The 22,845-nt window shown below is 40.4% G+C and overlaps 1 protein-coding gene across 3 annotated transcripts in view; it reads right to left on the reverse strand.

The window, feature by feature from the left end:
- Nucleotides 1–9,740: 9,740 nt before the first annotated feature.
- Nucleotides 9,741–22,845, reverse strand: part of RBM24 (RNA binding motif protein 24) — a 40,368-nt gene continuing 27,263 nt past the window's right edge. For all 3 annotated transcript variants that reach the window (XM_088675212.1, XM_035125289.3, XM_088675213.1), the window contains 2 exons: nt 22,753–22,807; nt 9,741–12,309 (listed from right to left, as the gene is read on the reverse strand). In XM_088675212.1, coding sequence (XP_088531338.1) covers nt 11,964–12,309; nt 22,753–22,807 — 401 coding nt within the window. In that variant the 3' untranslated portion in view covers nt 9,741–11,963. The remainder of the gene's footprint in view (nt 12,310–22,752; nt 22,808–22,845) is intronic.

The following is a 22,845-nucleotide window of genomic DNA, read 5'->3' on the forward strand; positions in this document are numbered from 1 at the left end:
TATATATGTAAATAATATAATTGTATATGAAGTAGGAAATAAAGAATATATACACTTTAAAGAATTGAAATATGGAATAATAAACATAAAGAAAAAGAAAAATAAGATAATAAAAGAAGAGAAACAAAGAAAAAAGAAAAGAAAATAAAGAAGAGAAATAAAGGAAGGAAGAGAATACAACAAAGAATACAGCAAAAGAATCCACTGCGGGATACATTTCCACCGCTTTCCACACAGTACTCTACAGTTCACATTTTTTTCCTGTCTTGGATTGTATAATATATAATATATTTCACATATAACAATTAATCTGTTAACGTTGTCTTCTTACTTTCCATATCCTTCAAGGTCAATCTAAACATAACCATATTCTATTCCTTGTTTCGGTCTTCTTTAAATAGTCATTATGGCATTCCCATTGTTTTTTGATCCTCTCTTTTGGTTTTTGTCTTATTATATTATATAAGTCCATGGGACTCTCAAGAGTCTCCTCCAACACCATAATTCAAAAGCATCAATTCGAATTAGCATGCAATAGCAGCAAGATAAATACTGTATATTCCTATAAGTATATTGTGATTTTTTAAAATAAATATGGGTTATATACAATATTCCCTCATAATCCCTTAGTGGGATGCCAGTATAACATTTTAATAATGAATATTAACTATAGTTAATATTTATATACTAAAAGGGAGTTCAAGGCTTCATTTCACCCCCTAGTGATTTATCAGGGGAAAGAGAAGTTTTCCACTCAGCAACACTCAATCTTACTTTCCCTCCCTCTACAGAGGATGGAAATGGGGTTGGTTGCCTTCCCTTTCTGTGCATCATTTTATTGGCATTATAGCTGGATTGACTATTGTGCTGAGAAAGCTGGAAACTAAGTGAAGCCGCAGTTAAACAGAGGCCCTGGCAGCAGAGAAAGGTTTGTAGCACAGTGCTGTTCAGCTGATAGTAAGGTTTCTGTCAGCAGAGCAAGGAGAGAAGCAAGCTTCAGTTATTCCCCTCTCCCACCAACATGCTCCCCTAATCTGTCCGGGAGGACCCCCACCCCCCAACTCTGAGCAGATTTAGAGTAGATGCAGCATGGGAGGGGCGGGGTCACAACAAAATGCTTTCCTCCCCATTCCACTGATGAAAGCATTACTATCAGCTGAGCAAAGTACCCAAAGTGTTCAGGTATTTCCCACCAGGAAAAATCCCAGTTTGCTCCCTGCACGGAACTCTTTTTTAAATCCCCTGCATTTTAGGACTACTATTCTCCAGGAAATCTGTGGTCCCCCCTGTACAATAATCAGAATAGCCTTGAACAGAAAAGATTTTACAGCTAATGCTCTTCTCTTCTCCCTCTCTTTGGCAATCACTCGTAGCTGAGTAAGATTGTCTTCCATAAACACAGTCTTAAAAGTGAGTCCGTAAGTGACTGTGGAGGCCAATTCTGGATCCACACATCCTTCCACAGTGGGGACATTGGTTTCCGGACGGGAGTTGATCACGGTGTGGATTTGCCAAGTGTGCCTTCCTCTTAGCACGTTTCTCCCTTGCGTCTTGAGATCGAGTTTCTTCAAAGCCCATGACACCTTTGGTAAAGGCTGTTCTCCAACTGGAGCGCTTGCAGGCCAGTGTTTCCCAGTTGTCGGTGTTTATACTACATTTTTAAAGATTTGCCTTGAGACAGTCTTTAAACCTCTTTTGTTGACCACCAGCATTACACTTTCCATTTTAAATTTGCTTTGGAATATGATAATCAGGCATCCGCACAACATGACCAGCATAGCTGCCAAGTACCCCGTTTTCCCCGGGAAACCCCCGTTTTTACTTACCTTTTTCCGGTGGTCCCCCGTATCACTTCGTCTCCCGTTTTTCTCCATTATTTTCTCCTGCCGGCGGCCATTTTTTTTCCTGATTTGCCCTTCTATGGGCACAAAAATGGCCACCGCCGGCTTCAAAAGTCGCATCTACGCATGACTGGAAGTGCGTAGACGTGACTTCCTGTGTCAACGGCGGCCATTTTTTGTGCCCATAGATGGGCGGGGCGACACCGGAAGTTGTGTCAACGCACTTCCGGTCATGCGTAGAAGCTACTTTTGAAGCCGCTGGCGACCTTTTTTGGTGCCCATAGAAGGGCAAAGCGACCCGGAAGTTACGTCGACGCAACTTCTGGTGTCACACGGCTGCCGGTCCCGAATTCTGCAGTCCGGGACTTGGAAGGTTAGATGACCAGTCCAACGAAGTTGATGTTGAAGAATCATTGCTTCAACACTGGTGATCTTTGCTTCTTCCAGTACACTGATATTAGTTTGCTTGTCTTCCCAAGTGATGTGTAAAAAATTTTGGAGACACCGTTGATGGAATCTTTCCAGGAGTTGGAGACGGCGTTTATAAGTGGTTACCCAATAATGGCATGCTTTCCAGTGAGAAATTCAGACTCGGACTTGCTGTACACCGTATCGTGGATTAACAGGAGGAAGGGGAACGCTAAACATGATTATGTAAAATTATTAAGACAAAAAGAATCACAATTTATTTTTATGTTCAAAACGCTCCATCCAGAGGGATTGAACTCTGAGTTAGATTTGAATTGTTTCAGCTAATTATATTACTTTCAGGATCTTGAGGTTGTATGTTACTTTAAAATTTCAATAGCCTAGATTAACTAGGGTGTTACCTGTGGTGGTACTGTATATTAAGCTTTCTATTTCTTGCTTCAGGCATCAGGGGTTACATATGCGTATGACCCCTGTTCCGCAGTTTGCATACAAACACTAAGGTATGTTTTATTTTTGTGTTTTATGTTTGTATTTTCCTGTATTTTTTCAATGTTAAAATATTCTGGACTGTATAGACTCGTGTTCATGCTGGCCATTGGCCTTAATATAATGTATGACATAATTAATGATATGTATTTATTTGATTTATTTTTTGTAGTTAAAAAACTGAAGAAGACCAAACCAAAACAGTACGATTACCTTGGATCACTGTCTCGTATGTTGTTATAGTTTACAAAGATAAAAACAGATATATTTCGCCCGTGAAATTGGTCGACGTGTTGCCTCCTTTTTTTGGTATTTTTAATTGGCACAGGCTCTGAACCTCATACAGGCTGCGTGGGAACAATATGAGGTGTTAGCTGTCAGCAAATTGTTGTCAACAAAAGCGCTGCATTTGAGGCTTTAGGTTCATGCAGATATGGGCTCTTTTGTACCTTTTGTCAGATACACAATGCATTGTCTCTGTGAGGATTGTACTTATCTGATCCCCTAAAAAAATACTGAGCAGCACAGGACATGTGTAGATTTCTTGTTTTGCTACTGCACTGCCAGTAGGTAGGCTGGAGTGGAGTAAAAAACAGAATTGGTCAAACCTTTGACTTCTCGTTTTGTTTGAAGAGATAGCTGCACTTCATGCACTTGAAGTGACACATGGAGTTACGGAAGGGAAACTGAGAGCTCAAGTGCCAAGAGCTGCGGTCTGGGGAAAATGTCCCCCTTTCCTCTACATCAGAGGTTCTTAAATATCTGTACAGTACTTGGCCCTGCACTTCAGGGTTGTTGTTGTTTTTCCAATGGAGATTGATAATCTGGCCCTGATTAAGGAACAGGCTAAGAATGCCTGGTGCAGTTGCGGAGGATGAGGTGGCATTCAGACTGGTGAGGTGGGAAAAAGCCCACCCACTTGTCTCCAGGCAACAGGGCAAATTCTTTGGACATGTAAATGGTGATACTTAACTGCTAGCTAAGGCCATTTTCTTACAAAGAAACTAGTCTGACCAGTTCAGCAGCCTCTTCTACTAGTTTCTAAGCCTCCTTGATACAAAATCACTGGCCTAGAAGGGACCCATGGATATGTTCTAGACCACGGGTGTCAAACACAAGGCCCGGCCCGCCAGACCTTGTTATGTGGCCCGCTGAGCGCCCCAGCCAGTGGGACCCAGCAGCAGGACCTTGCTGCTGAAGCGCCACGCCGACAAAGCGCCGACAAACAGCTGGGGCTGGGGGGGGGTAGAAAGGCGGCCAGAGCAGTGCTGCGTGGAGCGCCCCAAGCCACAGCAGGAGAAGAAGGAGGCATCTTGCCGGGTCAGCGCCCGGCAGCGCCGCACGGAGAGTCCCGAGCCTCTGCGACGCAGCAGTGCTCTGTAGCACTTTGAATCCTCCTCCTCCTGCCACGGCTTGGTGCCTGGAAACGGCTGCTGCTGCTGCTGCTGCTGAAGCACAGACAAAGCACCCAGCAGCGCCGTGTGGAGGAGAAGGAGGATTCAAAGTGCTACAGAGCACTGCTGCGTCCCAGAGGCTCGGGACTCTCCGCACGGCGCTGCCGGGCACCGACCCGGCAAGCCTCCGCCTCCGCCTCCTCTTGCCTCACCTCCTCCTCCTCCTGCCGCAGCTCAGACTCATGAACGTGAGCTCAGCAGCGGCTCAGCCTCACGAACGTGCAACTCTGAGACTTTACGCACTTCTCCTAAAACGGACACCCGCTGCCTCACGCTGCACGGGAAATGCTTTTTGCCCTTGGGTCCCTTCGCGCTCTTTTCTGGCGCTGAATCAAGGCGGCGACCCCCCCTTCCCTTTCTTTCTTCCTCTCTCTCGTTCTTATTTTTTCTTTCCCTCTCCTTCCTTCCTTCTTTATCTCTGTCTTCTCTCCCTCTTTCTTTTTCTTTCCTTCTTTATTCCCTTCCTTATTTCCTACTCTTCTTTCTCTCCCCTCTTTCCTTCCTTCCTCTCTCCCTCCCACTCCCTCTTTTCTTCCTTCCTTCCTTCCTTCCTTCCTTCCTTCCTTCCTTCCTTCCTCCCCTCCCCTCCCCTCCCCTCCCTCTCCTCAGAAACATAGGATGCTGCTTTATACTTCTGGCCCTTAAACCCTGGAACCAGGAGAGCAGCTCCAGTGAGTCAACCTCAGCCAGTCCCTTTGGTGAAGGGTGGTGGCTCACTGGCAGAACATCTGTCCTGCATGCAGAAGGACCCCAGCATCTCCAGGTACTAGTACCGTGTTTCTCATATTATAAGACATGTCTTATATTTATTTTTTCCTCAAAAAAACACACTATGGCTTATTTTCAAGGGATGTCTTATTTTTTTCCTCCTCCTCCTGCCGCGTCCGGCATTGCTGCTGCGCCTATCACTATGTCTTATTTTCGGGGTATGGCTTATATTCCTTGAATGCTTAAAAATCCTGCTATGGCTTATTTTATGGGTATGTCTTAAAATATGAGAAACAGGGTAGCTCTGCAAAGGTCCTGCATGAAACCCTAGCGAGCCTCCACCACCCAGTGCAGTTACCAAAAATCATTTTTCAATAAATTGTACAATAATTGTACATTTGAATATCTACTTGCCATTATTCTGACTATGTTTCTGCTTTCAGAGCTAATTATACTTACATTATTACAAACAACAGTAATAATTAAATGCAGTGACAATAATTTATGATAATAAAGAATGGACACATAGTCCTACAGATACAACCGGCCCTTTGAGGGTGACCAAACTGCTGATGCGGCCCCCGATGAATTTGAGTTTGACACCCCTGTTCTAGACTGATTCCCCACCACCACCTATAATGTTAGTGCAAAGGACACCATTGGATACAGTGCAAAGGACACCATTGGATACAGCCCACTGGCTAAAGGGAATTTGGTGGTTTAGTATTTCACAGTTAGAACACAACTTACCCCCTACCATCACAAATTGTAATGTATGTTGTTGTTGTTTAGTCGTTTAGTCGTGTCCGACTCTTCGTGACCCCATGGACCATAGCACGCCAGGCACTCCTGTCTTGCACTGCCTCCCGCAGTTTGGTCAAACTCATGTTCGTAGCTTGTAATGTATGCACAGACTGTTTCTGTGTAGTGATGGGTGCATTTTTTGCTGTGTGTGCCATGCCTTTTAATGATTGTCTACAAATTAAAAACAGATTATTTTATCAATGTATTCTGGAAATATTCTTTTAATGTACACAATAATATGGAAGTGAGCGGTCATACAAGACATCAGCTACAGGTTGATTTAAGATGTTTCCTTTGAAGTGTCATCAGTTTTGAAAATGACCAATTTGTGTGAGTATTCTACTCTTTTCACAGAATAAAGCCAGCTATTAGGAGAACATAGATTTTAACCTGGCAGTGGATGGTCCATCAGGTTAATAAGAGATGAGCTAAATACTATATATTTCTCATTGCAAACTGAATAATGATGAGGATATGTGCCATTAGCTCAAATAATTTTTTAAAATATAAGTTGCTATGAAATATATAATCCATGAAAATAGAATCCCTACTGCTGTAACAACTGCTTCCCTACAACTTCCTGTGTCCTGATTCATCCTTTAAAATTTAATGTTATGAGCAGTTTTAAAAAAGTGGTTACTTATATTTTATATCTTGGGGGGTGCTCATGCCTGTTTAGACCACCTTCCAGAATTTGACTAGTATGACCATGTCATGTTATAATTCTTCTGTGTCAAATATATTGGATGATCTAATATGGAAAGGTATAAGATGCTGTGTCACAGTGAGTATTCAGTTCCTTTGGAACTAGGACACCACACTGGCTTCGCCTTTTCCACATAACAGCATTTCTTATTAATAGAGTTCTACATGTCGTCATGGATTATTGATAGCACTTGATAGTTATGCAGAGCGGCAAGTTATCCTTAATCCAAAAAGCCAGCCTGCCTCTCTCTTTTTCAGTTTTAGTAACAGGATTATGAACATATTTCCCCATATGAAGCTACTGGCAAAGGTTGAGTAGATAGTATGAAACTTGAAGTGTTGGGGGACCTTGCAGGCTTGACCCAGTGAGTCCCTTAAATGTGCTGTTAAATGCACACAGCTGTCCTACAAACACTGCTTTTAATTTGTGAAAAGGCTACATACAGGGATAGGAGCTTAAGGCACCAGGAGAGGGTGATGAGGATGAAAACAACAACTGGATCATGCCCTAAGACATTCAGAGATCAAGGGAAATGAGCATCCTTTAAACACGTTGGAGCAGTAGGTGTGATGTTTAAAACATGCTACCGGTAGTTGGTACAGGTTAACATGACCAGTCTGGTAACAAAATGTGCTTCAGTGCTTGAGCAATACATAATTAGGTGCCAGTTCCTAGGGTCCGAGTTCCCTTTGTCCCCCACTCATAAATACACCAAATTCAAATCCAGCTTGATTTATTGGGTCTCTGTATAAGAGGTAGGCTAACAGATAATGTGTGATGTCTTCCACTTGGGGTTGACCACAAATACAAAGTCTGTCTGCATAAGGGACCTTGTTGTAGCAGCCATCCCAAACTGCAGTGGGGATCACTTGGAAACGCAATTCAATAAAGACATTATTATTGATTGTGGAAACTGGTGAGTTTGGTCAAATAACTTAGCTGTAAAATACTGTGTTCTCAAGAGTGAGTGTCAAGCGGAAATTTTGGTGTTTCTAATTATTTGCAGGTCCCGTTTTGATTCTGCCTAGAAGAGCCAATGCCTTAGTTGACACTTATTCAAGGTCAAAGTAGAACACAGTTCAGGGAAATAAAAATCTAAAGCATCTTGACAAGCTGTTTTCCAGAGTTGGTGACAGAAGCAAGCCAGCAGTAAATCACACCATATACGTTGCAGTTAACTCTTTATTAGCAAAAACTGTATCTGCACAGGAGTGTCAGGCCTAATGAGCACAGAAACTTATCTCTGTAGATTGGTCTTGCCCCTATGAAGTATTTACTGAGACGGAACGCTCCCACCTCCCCAGAGCTGTCTAAGTCTCCTCCTCTCTAGGGTTTACCCCAAGCAATCTGAAACTACGCCTGTGTAAAATTAACTTCTCCCTTCTCATGCCTCTCCTGGTTCTGGGAGACAAGAGTGGAGGGGAGCTTGTCGCAGCAGGAAGGGGAAAAACTTGTGACTCTTCACCCACCTCTTGGTCTCTCTCCTGTTTTATAGTATACTAAATGAGTTGTAGTTTCCTTAAAATCATTATATGTGGTACACATGTATTACTAATAATTCTGTCTCAATGTACAGCACCAGTATGAGTTTCTGCAGTTTGTGGAATTAATTACATATTCAGTGGGGCAGGTAACAGGGGATTAACTCCTTCAGGAATAAAGACTGCACCTTCTTTCTGATCTAGCACAGGCATAGGCAAACTTGGCCCTCCAGATGTTTTGGGACTACAACTCCCATCATCCCTGACCACTGGTCCTGTTAGCCAGGGATGATGGGAGTTGTAGTCCAAAAACATCTGGAGGGCCAAGTTTGCCTACGCCTGACCTAGCACTATGGTTAACAAAAAAAAGATGTAGTATTAATACCCCTGAAAACAATTACAAGTGAGAAAACTGCTGATAAGTTACGTCTTACTGAAGACTGAAAAGCACAATTGTTTTCACACTTCACAGCTGCTTCCTGTAAATCTCAAATTCTTATTTTCATTTTTTTAATGCCTTTCCAGATGTTGGCAAAGAAAAACTATTTACTAGAAGATTCCTAAAAACACCACTCCCTCAGAACAGTGTACTTTCCCATAGTTTTTTTAACTCCTGCCAACGTAAGTTGTTCAATATATGTTGCTTCTGGTGTTTTGTAGTGGTCCCCCGTCCTGCCCCCCAGGGATGAAGTTGCATCGTTGATATCCCAGCCCCCCCCCCAACATTTTCTGCTTAAATCTACCATAGTAGCATTTTAAAAAATCTCCCCATTCTCTTCTGAAAACCTTGAGCTTCTTTTGCCTATATGGAGTCGATTGTTCAATAATCCAATAATGAAGGGAGCTGGGAGAGAGTTCAGTGTCCCGTCCCACCCCCACCCCCCATTGCCAGTAGGACCCAGAATGGGGCATTCCAGGGCCTGGGTGAAAGTGGCTTTGGATCCAGAACTCTCAATTGTATTTTAAGCTGGTCCAATTCTGGCTCCCCAAGAAACCAAATTGTTCATTGCTGTTAAGAAAATCAGAACTTCCTGCCCTGCCTGGTGTCAGTATTATGACTTTGGAAGGGGCAGGCAATCTACCACTTCACTCCCTGCCACTGCCATCCCTATTAGGATTACTTTGTCAATTATCATGCGTATCTGCTACTAAGACAGAAAGTATCATAGTATTTAGAGCCTGCTACTGTGTGGTGCAGTGGGACGCGGGTGGCGCTGTGGTCTAAACCACTGAGCCTAGGGCTTGCTGATCGGAAGGTCGGCGGTTCGAATCTCCGTGACAGAGTGAGCTCCCGTTGCTCATTCCCAGCCCCTGCCAACCTAGCAGTTCGAAAGCACATCAAAGTGCAAGTAGATAAATAGGTACCGCTCGGGCGGGAAGGTAAACGGCATTTCCATGCACTGCTCTGGTTTCACTTAGTCATGCTGGCCACATGACCCAGAAGCTGTCTGCGGACAAACGCCAGCTCCCTCGGCCAGTAAAGCAAGATGAGCGCTGCAATCCCGGATTCATTCGTGAATGGACTTAGCTGTCAGGGGTTCTTTACCTTTACCTTTACCGTGTGGTGCAAGTGTCACATTTTGTACTGTATAATAAATTCCACAAGTTAATTATGTATTGTATGAAGCAGTACTCGCTTGAGCCTTAATGCTTAAGATTCACAGTATTGTACAATACTGAACAAGCCAGGAAATGCTTCAGTTGTCTTTTGATGTGCATCTTTGAAATCACCGAACTTGCTCTTCTCACAACCGAGGAACTTTAGAAAACACATAGAGGCATCTTGATATGGCAAGAAACTTTTTTTTTTTTTGCAAAACTAAATAGGTTGGATTCAACAATATTTTTATTTTTATTTAATACAAGTGTATAGATTAGAAGATTTGAAACATTATAAAGCAATATACATAATAAATAACATGCACATGAAAGTCATGTTATCTACCTTATATAACACTGGCTAGTACTCAAAATACTTAAAATAAATCCAGTGACATTGGATAAAGTCCATAAAAATGCTATCCTGTCTTCCCTTGTACGAAATTGTTCAAGTATAAAAAGATTTCCAATACAGTGTAAAATATTAAATTCCTTTTTTAGGTCAAGAATAAAAATTGCAAGTTATTGCAGTTTCACAGGACAATGTAAAGCAGCGTTTCCTAGCAAAGGAATAAAAGTTGATCTACAAAGAGATGAAAAGTGGGAAAAAACTACCCCTTTTTTGATAGGAGGAAATTCTGACAACCTACCCATAACACACTATGTGGATAATTTCATGGGAGTTTAATTCCACATAGCACATCTAAAAATGGAGCTTCAGATTCAGTATTCCATTTATCTAAGTCTCATTAAGTTCAGAGGAAAGGGACTTAGTCCCATTTACATATTACCCCTGTCACACAGGAGTTGTTTCTGTGTTGCCCAGTCCTGTGTGTTACCAATACTTTCTATAAATAGGAACCCATCACATTATAACAGTCACATGGTCAATTCCCACATCACTCACCTGATCTACATGGTTTCCATTTGCAGGCATTATTGGTGAGGTGTATGGCCGGACCACAGAAACAGTAATGCATTATTTGGGCCTTTCTCCTGAGCTAGTGTGTAGAGTATTATAGCTTTATAACCCAATCCTTTGCCAAGCCTTGATTTATTGGGGGAAAGTTCCACTGAAATCAAGAGCTTTCTTCCAAGAAAACAGGCTTATGGTTAAGGTGATCACAGGAAAAGCATGAAACTAGCATTTTTAAGATCAAACCTTTAAAAAAACGTATTGAAAGTACACTTATAAAAAGAGTACCAACAGAATTTAAATAAACCCATGTCAGCATTTTAGTTGATTAGGTTAATATTTCGTATACTATAGCTAAACCTACTAAATAACTTATACCATGAGATGAATACATAATTTTACAGTTTCACATCTAAAGTTGTTTTCTTTAGAGTGCAGCATAGTACAACTTTCAAAATAAATATATCTTTAAATAGCATTACAATTAAGGCACAATATAACCCACTTAGCATTAACCCTTGAAGAACTGCAATCTCAACAAGCCGTCTCATGAGACCTATGCTTTTTTCCCAATAAATATTTTAAATAGGTATTAAATTGTATATAAATCATTTCCAAAAAAACCCCAAAAAATTCCCTTAACACAGTTCTTAAAGGTTTAAATTCAGCAAATTTCTTCATGCCTTTATTCGCAAGCCATGAATAGATACAATAAATAAAAGGAGAAAGCTGTTGTAGTAAAGAGCTGATCCTATTTCAGAATCAGAATAGCTGACACCAGCAGTCAAAGTTTCCTAAAAGTGAAACAGGATGGAGAGAGGGATTAGAATGTGACAAGCTCATCAAACGAGCACAAGTGATGTGTTCTTTCCAGATCGGTCTTTGTTATTGATTGTCTGTACAGCTGTTGCGCCCATTAATTCCACATCACTTGCTCCATAGTCCCATTCACCAGAGGACAGATGAGAAAATAACTTTGGTGCCTGTCCACCTTTCCCCCCAACCCTCCCCCCCAAAGGCCACGTTCCTTAGTTTGTTCGATGCCCATTAAGAGATAGTCAGAAAGCATTTTTCTTACTCATTCAAACAAAGTTCTGTAGGCCATAATAAAAAGTAGTAATGACAGTCAGTGCTTTCAACATTTAAATAATAGTCATCTTCAGCTTGATACAGGCTACATATTGCTCACCTGGACTTTTTTCCCTGATAATGTAAAATGCATCTTTTACTGGTTTACTTTTTTTATTTTATAAATATAAGCTTCTTTTCGTTACTTCTGCCATCCTTTCATGATAGGGATGATGCTTGGACTGATATTACGATACCCACCCCACAATACCATCCATGATATGGATGCATGTGCTGTACAAAGACAGTGGAATCTGTTTTTGTAGTAATACGCTATTGCATTGTAGCTTTCCTTAAAGCTGGATTGGTTAAGGTTAATTGCCTCTTTTGTAACTATTTATATTGGAAGGCTTGAAGGTAAAAATGTAGGAAGAGTAAGAAACAGAACTTTCTTCACAAGTCCATCCACTATTGCATACGGTCTGTTTGCAGCTGTTGTGGCTGGTATTGGCCGAAAGCAGCAGCAGCTGCTGCAGCAGCTGTCCCAGGTGCCGCTGCAGTAATTGGTTGCTGGACTGCATAGCCATAACCCCCGGCTGTGACATATCCTGCAGCAGCTGGGGACGCTGCGTAGGGATACTGGTCATAGGCTGCAGCGGCAGCAGCTGCTGCTGCAGCTGAATATTGAGCATATGCGGCTCCAGTGTAGTCAAGGTAAGGTGTGGTGGAGGCTGCAGCTGCTGTAGGCTGGACATGTGGAATGACTACTCCTGGCTGCACAAAAGCTTGTGGATATACATAATGGGCAGGGATCCTGTTGAAAGACAGAAGAGGAAAGTTAGATCTCACAAGTAAGCCTTACTTCCAGCTTCAGAACTTTAAAAACAAACTCAAATTTAGTTGTTGTTATACGCATAGGGTTGCCACAATAACCAATTTTGATGGACAAATTGATCGTCTAAACAAGAGCCAAAAGGGAAAGGTCTTACTAAAATCAGAACTTAATATTCACCACAGTGTCACAGTGTTAGTGCCGATTTAACAGCAGCTGATAGTAAGTACTATGTTACTAATAATTTTAAATACTTAGAGGGGCCTTGAGATGTGTAGGACATCTATTAAAAGAAGGAATAAATGAGATTTCTAGCTATGAGACTGGAGAACACAGGGTTTTAAATTCAACGGGAAGTGACAGGTTCCCCCCACCCCAATACTTGCTAAGCAAAGCTAGTGAGCATTTATAAAATTCTTAGCTCCATGAACTGTATTATCTGGTTTTTGTTTTTGTTTTGTAGTTATGTTACATGTTTAGTTTTACATTGCAAGTTTCCTTTAGTCATTTACACAGATCTAAGGAAATAATCATTTTGTATCGTGGCAACCCTACTTGAATTGCTATGCAGACTCAGCACACATTAATTTCTCTGCAACCTCAGTCACCCTTATTAAAAAAACAAAAACAAAAAAACAAAAAACCAACAACACAGGCGACAAAGGAGTTTAAATAGAAGTTCACGAGTGTGGTAAACACAGCAAGAATCACACTTTTCAAACGGAACTATAGTGCAATTCACTCCGTCACAAGAGGCCATTGAGGGGAAGCTACATAGATGCCATTAAAATACACAACAGTGGTCCCTAGGCAAATGTGCACCACACATTTGGAGAGGTTAAGGCCATGAGAGTCAAACCTGTTGTGACAAATCTGGCCACGGGTGTCCTGCTTTGTGCCAGCTTGTTTATTTCTATACAAGACATAGCTTTGGAATGGTTAGGGGCAGGATTATATTCAGGAAGATCTAGTGTTTAACAAAAGCAGAAAAAAATAATATTGTGAGGAACAACCTCACCGTTTTAAAATACATTATTTATTATCTTCCACATTATGACATGTTACTTCTTGTGTGTGCGCTCTCAGTAGTACAGTCAGACTAATTTTGATCAGGCTAATCGCAGGGGGTTGGACTGGATGAACCCTTGGAGTCACTTCCATGATTCTATAATGTTGATATTTGTCGCAAGGCTGCCACATTCAAAAATACAGCATTTACATAGCATACTGAGTACGCAACATGCTTCATGTATCATCTCAGTAATGCTTACAAGACCACTCTCTGCAAGGCAGATCAATGTTATGGTGGACATATGGCTGAAACTGAAGTAATTATTTCCCTAAGACTCCAAAGGAAATATATTGCTGAGATTTGGAAGATGGACCCCTCAGTTCACATTCCTTAGCCACTAGCAACCCAGCTCTCAGTTCTCCACCTGTTATAAAAAAATAGACACGGGGATCCTTCATATCACAGGAAACCCAAAATGTATTATTTTTACATTAGTAGTACCACCTTCAAAGCTTTGACCTGCAACTGAAACTGTATGGGGGCGGGGGAACCCTCCTATCCCCATGAAGTGCAACTCTAATGGGATCCAACAGACACACACGCACACACACACACAGAGCTCCAGATGCAGAATAAAAGCTTTCAATGTCTCATGCAATGTCAAAAGATTTCCTTTCCAGCTGTTGCACAAGTCAGCTCCACCTGGTCACCCTATATAAATATAGTTAAGATTAATGAGAATATGTTTAAATAAAAAATTACTTTCATTTAAAGTTGCCAAGAAAGAAAATATTTTCAGCTGAAGAATGCTGCCAACTTTGAAAAGTATTCCCCCCCACTATTTTAAAAGCGAAGATTTGCCTGTTTAGCAACTAATCACTCCCCCTTCAATGCCTGCATCTCAAGCATTGAAATGTTAAAAGTTTAACTAAGAAAAAAAATATATTTACATCATCAATCTCCCACTGTCCGTGATGGGAGAACTGTAAAGTGTTAGTGATACATGGAGAAACAGATGAGAACAGAGCAACAAAATTGAATCTTAATCAATGCCCTTTACAGATTTGTTTATTTTTTAATGGTGATAGCGATTCATCAGTTTTTATGTTGAATCCACTTGCCTGATTCTTCTGTGTATCTAAGGCCCACCTCAATAACAACTTTGTAGTCTTGTTGCAATGTTTTTAAGCTACACAAAAAGATGATTTGCTTATACTGTTTGCTTAAACACATTTGCTTCTGTCAAATCTAACAGAGAGGACAGTCTTTAGCAATCATGTGAAGTTCAGTTTATAATATTGGTTGAAAAGAGAACAAAACTAAAACTAACTAACTAACTACCCTCTATCTTTCTCTACATGCCAACAGAAGCACAGTCATCATGGCTCCGGTATCCTTGTTAAAGAAAGGAGACGCATAAATGAATGTACTCCTACTTAAGCTCTTGTGATTTGTTTCTTTTAAAGCCAAGCAACTAACAGGTGGAGAATTATGAAACACTATCCCTTCAGAACCTCTTGGTTTACAATATGCATGAACTCCTTGCAGGCGCACCACTATTATGCCATTTTGCACGTGGTGATTGACAGGACAGGCTGCAGTGGGTCTATTTTTGATCATCTGTCATGCGACAAGGGCTTCCAGCTGAGCAAAATGACTTTATAAGGCCAAAGTAAACTTCCATCTGTTGGAAAGGCCAGCATGCAGAGATTGTCATGATACTGAAATGCTAGCTCCTTTTATGCTCAGCAAGGTCAAAAGGTTAAAGAGCAGTTTCCCATTATGCTGCAGAGGCATCTTTATTCAGTGGTTTTAGGAGTGTTATTTTGAACTTATTGTTTGGTATATATTGGTAGGAACAACTGAAACTGTTCTAGATTTCTTCATTGAAAGGAGATAGTTTTGCTTTGGTGTACTAGAAATAAGCATTGATAATACCACAAACCTCTTCCTAAGACTGTAATATGCTTGCTTATGAGGAGTAAGCCTTGCTGAATACAGTAAGACTAGCTTTTGAGGAAATATGCATAGGATCGCACCACAAACCCAGAAACATATTTCAGTGGTTTGCTTTTAAAGCAAGCGTGCTTTGGATTCCCTATGAGTTGTCTGGTTCTATGCAGATTTACTCAGAAGTAACTGCTGCTGAATAAACTTGGTAAGCAATCTAAACAATAATTTTGTGGTAAATATTACCACAAAGTTAACTTAATAACTTGTATCATATAATATTGTGGACAACTCTGTACAGAGCATACAAGACACTGAAAATGAAAGATAATTTAGAAAACATAAATACATCTGCCACAAAACAGTTTGTATCAAAATTTTATTGTCTATGTTTTTGTTTTGTACCCAGATTATTAATGAGGTAACTAACATGTTTATTTCAGGGGTGAAGCAGAAAAAGCCTTATTATATCACAGGTGTCCCCTTAAAAAAACACCTTCAAAATAGTCCTTTGAATCTAACCCTCTAATCACAACCTTTAATTACTGCGAAATATATTGTATAACTTGCATAATATTTTTGAATGGTTTCATTCAACAATTCATAGGTGCCCATTAAATCAGACGTTTTACTCACAATACTATATTTGATCACATGTTATTCATTCCAAGCCCCCAACTGCACTCAGTATAATTGCTTAAAACTGATAGAGGAAGCTTTGTGGAAACTCAAATCCACTTTTTTAAAAAAAGGTTAGCTTATATTAAGCCCTATTTTGTCCCTACTGATCACAATGGAAGCATTTTCAATAGAAGCACATAAAGCCTTAGAGTAGACAAATGTAAATAAAAACAAAAGGATGAGAGTTTTCTGGTAAGTCACTGATAGTCATTCATAAAAGCACAAAAATTTCACCACTGATATCAAGCCTTGAATTCAAAAGCATTTCATTACTGATAAAAACATACACACATTTACCTGGGAGTAAATTACACTGAACTAAACAGAGCTTACTTCTGAGTAGACCTGCATCAGACTGCACACCAGGTAAAACCTTGGTAAGAAAAACTGGCTCTTTCCCCAGCAGCTGCATGCACAGAAGCATGAATTGTTATTTTACTCTTACGACATTCCAGGAAATAGAAAAACGTAAATTGGTTGGTCCAGTGTCCTTTCCGCCTTCTTTTAAATTGAAGATAGCACAAGTATTCAGAAAGTTAGAGAAAGCAACCAGCAGTATTAAACAGAGACTTCCAGATCTTAACTTGCAAAATATATTAGCTCTGGCATATGGGATCTGCTCACCGCTGAATCTTTTAAGTCCAAGGCCAGCTATTTCGCAACATTAAATATTCCAAGATACAGGAAATCATTTTCAATGGGTGGGTTCAATGCTTTGCTATCAGCTATTACGGAAGATTGATTTACCAAGTTACTTTGGCATTTGAAAGTTTGTCCTTGCAAAAGCATTTCAGTCAAAAAGTTACCCATATTCTCCTATCTGCACTGCAATTTTTATAGCGACCCATGGAGTGGGGGGGGGGGTTTCCTGCTGCACAAGTGGAAATCATTGTGCTGATAGCATGGTTACAAGCAACGGGATGGATACAAGTCTCACAAATATTTTCTCTGTACTTGGGGAACAAAGTTTAATTTTATGTTTCAATTTTAATGGCAGACTCTAACTCCAAGGTTTTAGATAATATAGCCAAGTTCCTCATTGTATCCAGAGTCAAAATCGCTTTTAAAAAGTATTTCTGATTGTTCAGGTATTCTGTTAAATGTTCATACAGTGGTATCTCAGTTTTTGAATGTCTCTGTTGACGAACATTTCGGTTTTCAAATGCCGTAAACCTGGAAGTAAACGCTCTGGTTTTCTAACGTGCTTCGGAAGTCAAACATGAAACACGGCTTCTGTATTGAGTTTTCCATATTGAGGATTCCGTACTGAGTTTTGGGTTTTTGAATGTTTCGGAACTCGAACGGTCTTCCAGAACAGATTACGTTCAAAAACAGAGGAACCACTGTACAATTTGTGTGCATGTATAGTGTTTTTTCCTCTGCTGTGGTTGGCTTGACACCATAGTTGTAACTATTTTTAATGGTCTGTAGACCAAATAAACTGAAAGGAATCTTTTTAGCAGGCACACAATGAGGTTTGCAGTGGGGACAATGAGCCAAAGGGCCACTCTTTTCTCTTACCCATAACCCAAACCTTTCGGGGTAAAATTGCACTCCTGGCACATTTTTCATTTCAGGTATTCCTACAATCAGTGCTTCTTTAAGGGAGTACTCAATGGTATGCAGAACTGGAGCCTCTTTTCGTTGTTAAAAAAGTTTGGCACTTACTGTAACAACTTCATGGTGAGTACCAGCACCTTTTTTTCTAGAAAAAAAGCACTGCCTACAATGTAGGACATTACAACTGTGCAGGTAACAAACAATGTCCCCAATTTTGAGCCACTTTCTATTTAGAGTAGGGTTGCCTAACTTGGGAACCTCAGGTGTTGTTGGACCCCCAAGTGCCATCAGCCACAACTAGCATGGCCAATACTCAGGGAGTTGTAGTGAACAATGCCTGGAGAGCAACAGGTTAGGCATCTCTTAATTTAGCATTTTTGTTCTCTATTTTTGCCTGGGATAAAAATAGTCTGGGACTATGTTCTTGTTTTGCGACACACACAAAATGTCCTGTGGCTTTTTCAAACAAAAATTGGTCCATGGAAGCAAACTTAAGTGCTCTTTTTCCAACAATACACATGGCTTCGCTATGGGACATTGCACTACCCAAAGAAACATTTGGATTTAGATTGGGGTCCCAATACAGTAAAACCGTTTGTGTTCTGTTTCCCAGGGGCATGGGTTACTGTTTAAAACTACTGTACTGTATACTTATACTTTAAAAAACAACCACCACCACCACAACAACAACCCAGAAGAGGCTGCATATATATACCGTAAATAGCACCAGCTAATTATGGTGGCAATAGCAATAGATCATACGAAATATGGGTAGTAAAAACTTCAAAACTGGCCACCAGAACATCATGCTTTATATTAAAAATGGGTTTCTAGTACTAAAATTTACATGAACAAAACCAACACTCTAGTTTACTAAGATTTCCAAGAAATGAATTAAGCAAATGTTTTTGAACTAAACACAACCAGTTGGAGAAGAAACTGACAGTCCAAAAGGCACTAACTTCTGGCTTTCTAGGGAAGCAATGTTATGGAAGCATAACCAGGTTCTCTCACTATGCTTAAACCCTTTTAAATGACACTGTGTCCTACTAACATAAGCTGAGGACAAAATATAGCAGACACTCACTTTTCTATCAATACCAAAAGCCTGCATTCTGGAAATGGCAGAATATCAGGAAAGAAAACTTTCATTACAAATGAGTAGGGACAGCCACTATGACCTTTATATAAAATGTTAAGACATTTACCTATTAACGTAACAATAGGCAAAAAAAATGCTATTCAAAAACAAAGGAAGTCTGAAGTGTTTCCCCCCTCCAAAAGTAAAATACCAAAGGGGGAAAATATTGCTATACTACTATACTATACGTCCATACTAAAACAGTGGAAGGGAGCGGATGGCGCTGTGGTCTAAACCATTGAGCCTCTTTGGCTTGCTGATCAGAAGGTCAGCAGTTTGAGTCTGCGCAATGGGGTGAGCTCCCCTTGCTCTGTCCCAGCTTCTGCCAACCTAGCTATTTGAAAGCACACCAGTGCAAATACTTAAATAGCTACTGCTAAGGCGGGAAAGTAAACGGTGTTTCCATGCGCTCTGGCACTCGTCACTGTGTTCCGTTGTGCCAGAAGCAGTTTAGTCATGCTGGCCACATGACCCAGAAAGCTATCTGTGGACAAACGGCGGCTTCCTCGGCCTGAAAGCAGAGATGAGCGCTGCACCCCATAGTCACCTTCGACTGGATTTAACCACCCAGGGGTCCTTTACCTACCAAAACAGTACTAAAACCTTACCTAGTAAAACAGTACAACATTTCAAAATGACCACTTAGGGTCTGATTTCCTCACGTCTACCACCTCATATATTTGCACTGTTTTCAAATGAAAATCTATGTGACCATTGTAAGGAAGTTACTTAACGGCGACTTTTCACTTTTGATGAACAGCTTAGTCGTTTTAAAAACAATTCTGCAAATTTGCTCACCACAGAAAAAGTGATAAAACACACAGCACACTTTTTTTTAATGAATTAAAAAAAGTTTAAATCAAGGGTTGCCAATGTGGTGCCCACAGACATAAATGTGCTGAGAGAGACCTTTGTTGGTGCCCACTAGGTCCCCTTTCTCACTGAAATTAGTTTTGAAAGAAGCATTCTATTATGGACAATATAATGGCTAGCAATGTGTGCTTCACTTGTGTGTATGTCTGGTGCCCATGGCAGTTTCTCCAGTTTGCAAAAGTGCCCGTGAGCCCAAAAAAGTTGGCAAGCCCTTGTTCAAATACAGTGTTGCATAGTCAATCCATCTGAAAGTGTAACTCAACCATAAGCATAACCTGTCAAATAAGACTTTTATTCATTCAGTTACAATATAGCCCTACAAGCTACTTTAAAGTTGTTTTACGTACAGCACAATGCTGTCCATGCACACTCACAGACTGTAATGGGACATAATATCAGCAGGATTGCAACTATCCAGATACTTCTAAGTAGCCAATCTCAGAAATTGAGTATTAGGGCATATTCCAATTACACGTTCCAATTAATTGTGTTTAAGTTTATATACTGGTCACTTTGACTGCGATTGTGATCTGATTGCTAAGTTTTTTGTGCTGGTGAATGTCTTTGTTCATTCCAGATACTCCAATTGAATGGGGAAGCTCTAATATTCATAAGAAGTCTTCCCTCCAATACACACACTACCAAAGCATTCACTTTAATGGAGAAAGTGACTCGATAAAAACAAAACGCTGTTTATTGCTCCACCCTCTTAAGAAATGGATGGGACACAATCATATGAAAAAATAATAATCATGTGCTGGCTAAACAAGCCTTATATCAGTTGATGAAATATCCAACTTAGTTTTCCTCATATACAGTATCTTGCTTGTGGACTGGGCTTTAATTAGGTTGCAATCGGGTGGAGAACCTAACCCCTATGAGCCTAACTAGGTCCAGCACAGGTCCCTCGAAGCTTTTACCCCAAACCATACTATTGCATGTGCAGTCACATGCAGCATCATAGGACATGTAAGGACAGGGGTGCCTACCAAGGAACAATTGCCAGCTTGTTTGAATAGTTCCCAGTTATTCCATTGCAAGTGGATCTTGCTGACAGCTGACTGGTGGTCATAGTAAGACCTACCAACATCAGTTGTACTAAGGAGTTCACCATTGGGATTAAAACGGCACCTGCAAATGGACTTCAGAAGGACTTGCCATAACCACTGATCCATGAGAATATTTCAATTTTACAGGTGGGGGATTCTAAATATTTGATTCGCTAGCTAGGTTCCATTCCCCAATCCTGCTACACACACTTACCTAGGGGTAAGTCCCATTAAACTCAGTAGGATTCCTTTCTGCGTATACATGTATACATGTTAGTCTCTTTAGCTGGTGTCTGCTAGCCCAACCATCTTACCGTAATAGACCAACTAAAGAACAAACTGGGTGTTTAACATTTCCAGTTTTTAAAAATGTAAATAGCAGCTGGGGGTGATCAGGATCAGAGCATGCAGGAGGGGTGTGTGTGTTACCCTTTTCCCCCCATGCTGCATTCTTGATTAAACAACCCCACTGTTTGTGGGGAAGCTTCCATTGACACCAATGAAGGCATCTTCTAGAGGAGGGACATTTTAATTGAGACTGCAGTGTGAGAGGAAAGGGTTAAAACCCCGCCCAGCTCTGCTCCATAAACTTGCAGGCTCTTGGGCTCTGTTCTTGGTTTAATAAAATGTCAGGAGAATGTCATATGCCACTACAGGTGCCACAAAATACCTGCTCCACATTTGTAAGAACTCAATCATTTAGTGTGGCAGTACTTACTCTTCGGAACTTCCTGCCTGTTGATATCAAGCAGGAAAACTTTCCCTGTATTCTTTTCATCACCTGCCAAAACATTCTTGTTTAGGCAAGCCTACCCAGATGCTTACAAATGATGGTGTGAATTTTAATCTGCTTTAGCATTTTAGCATCTTATATGTTTTAATGTATTGGAACTTTTTACTGATTATACCTTTTTGCAAACCAGTATAAATTTTATGAAATAAAAATAAATAAATGTAATATGGTATATACTTTGGACTTTGTTTAGGCAGTCAGTAATGTGGTTGCTAATGTCTCATTTCAAGATATATAGTGTTTCAAAACTATTCTCAAATAAGCATGCATGCTTAAAGTTTATTCCCCCTCCTTTCCTTGTTAAGTATTCAACTAACTTTTTGTCACAAGCCTTACTCAACAAGAATCAAAGAGGAGACAGCGTACAAGACACTCAAGCAAGCAGATGTCACCTCCAACTTTGATGCTTAATTGTAGAATAAAAATGCACAGCAACTTTAGGAATAGCATATGTTTAAGTAAATCTGTGGAAGGCTAAATATATATATATTATCTAATGGGAAGCGCACGTGGACGCACATTGTTAATACAGGGAGCTCCAAACCCTTCCCAAGGAACAAAACCAAAATTGTAACATGCAAGCAATGTTGATTTTTCTTTTTTAATAAAAAGAAATCAAAAAAGAAACCACACAAATTTAGCACTCACTACAAAGTACGGTTAAAAAATAAATATAAAAAAAGAAGTCACAGGCTACAGCTTGAAAGCAAGGGGGGGGGAAGTCCCTTCGCTCCCCAAGGCAAAGTCAACACTTCTCCACAAAACCAAAATGAAAAGACCACCAAAAAACTTTCACTACAGCTCTCTCAATAAATAAAATCACACAGTTTAGCTATCAACACCACTTCATTACTGTAATAAATAAATAAAAAAAGCACACGGATATCTATTGACTATATAGGAAAAAAAACATACATGCATCGTTAATCACCATTTTAGCTTGGTTTGTGTGTTTGAGTCTACTGGTTACAGAGTTTAATTCCAAACAGAACTATTCCACCTCTTATCATCATATCCTTCTCATCAGTTATCTTAACTGTAAACGATCCCTGTCAGATTAGAAAGAGATAAATAACATTGAGTCAACCTGAAGAAAAACACCGAATGGGGCACAGTGGCTTATAAAAAGGGCACCCTTTCTTGTTTACCACATGAGCTTACGAGCACAGGGGCTGCTTGAGTGCAAGGCCGGCATGCATCTTACACCACTTGACTCGGATATAGTATTTATTTAGAGAATTATCAATGAAGTGATGGCATTTTAAATCTGGAAATTTGAAAAATATAATTTTATTTCCAACTGTCACGTTAAGACGCACACACTATATTGTTCCCACCCCCAAATATGAGCTTAAGGCAGACTTACCCAAAAGGCCTCTGTATTAATGCTGGGTGGAGCTGCTGGACACCAAAGGCAAAACCTAACAACAAAACACATCACATTCTCTAGGTGAGCATT

This window comes from Zootoca vivipara, chromosome 8 (assembly GCF_965207765.1).
Source record: "Zootoca vivipara chromosome 8, rZooViv2.hap1.1, whole genome shotgun sequence".
Taxonomy (NCBI): domain Eukaryota; kingdom Metazoa; phylum Chordata; class Lepidosauria; order Squamata; family Lacertidae; genus Zootoca; species Zootoca vivipara.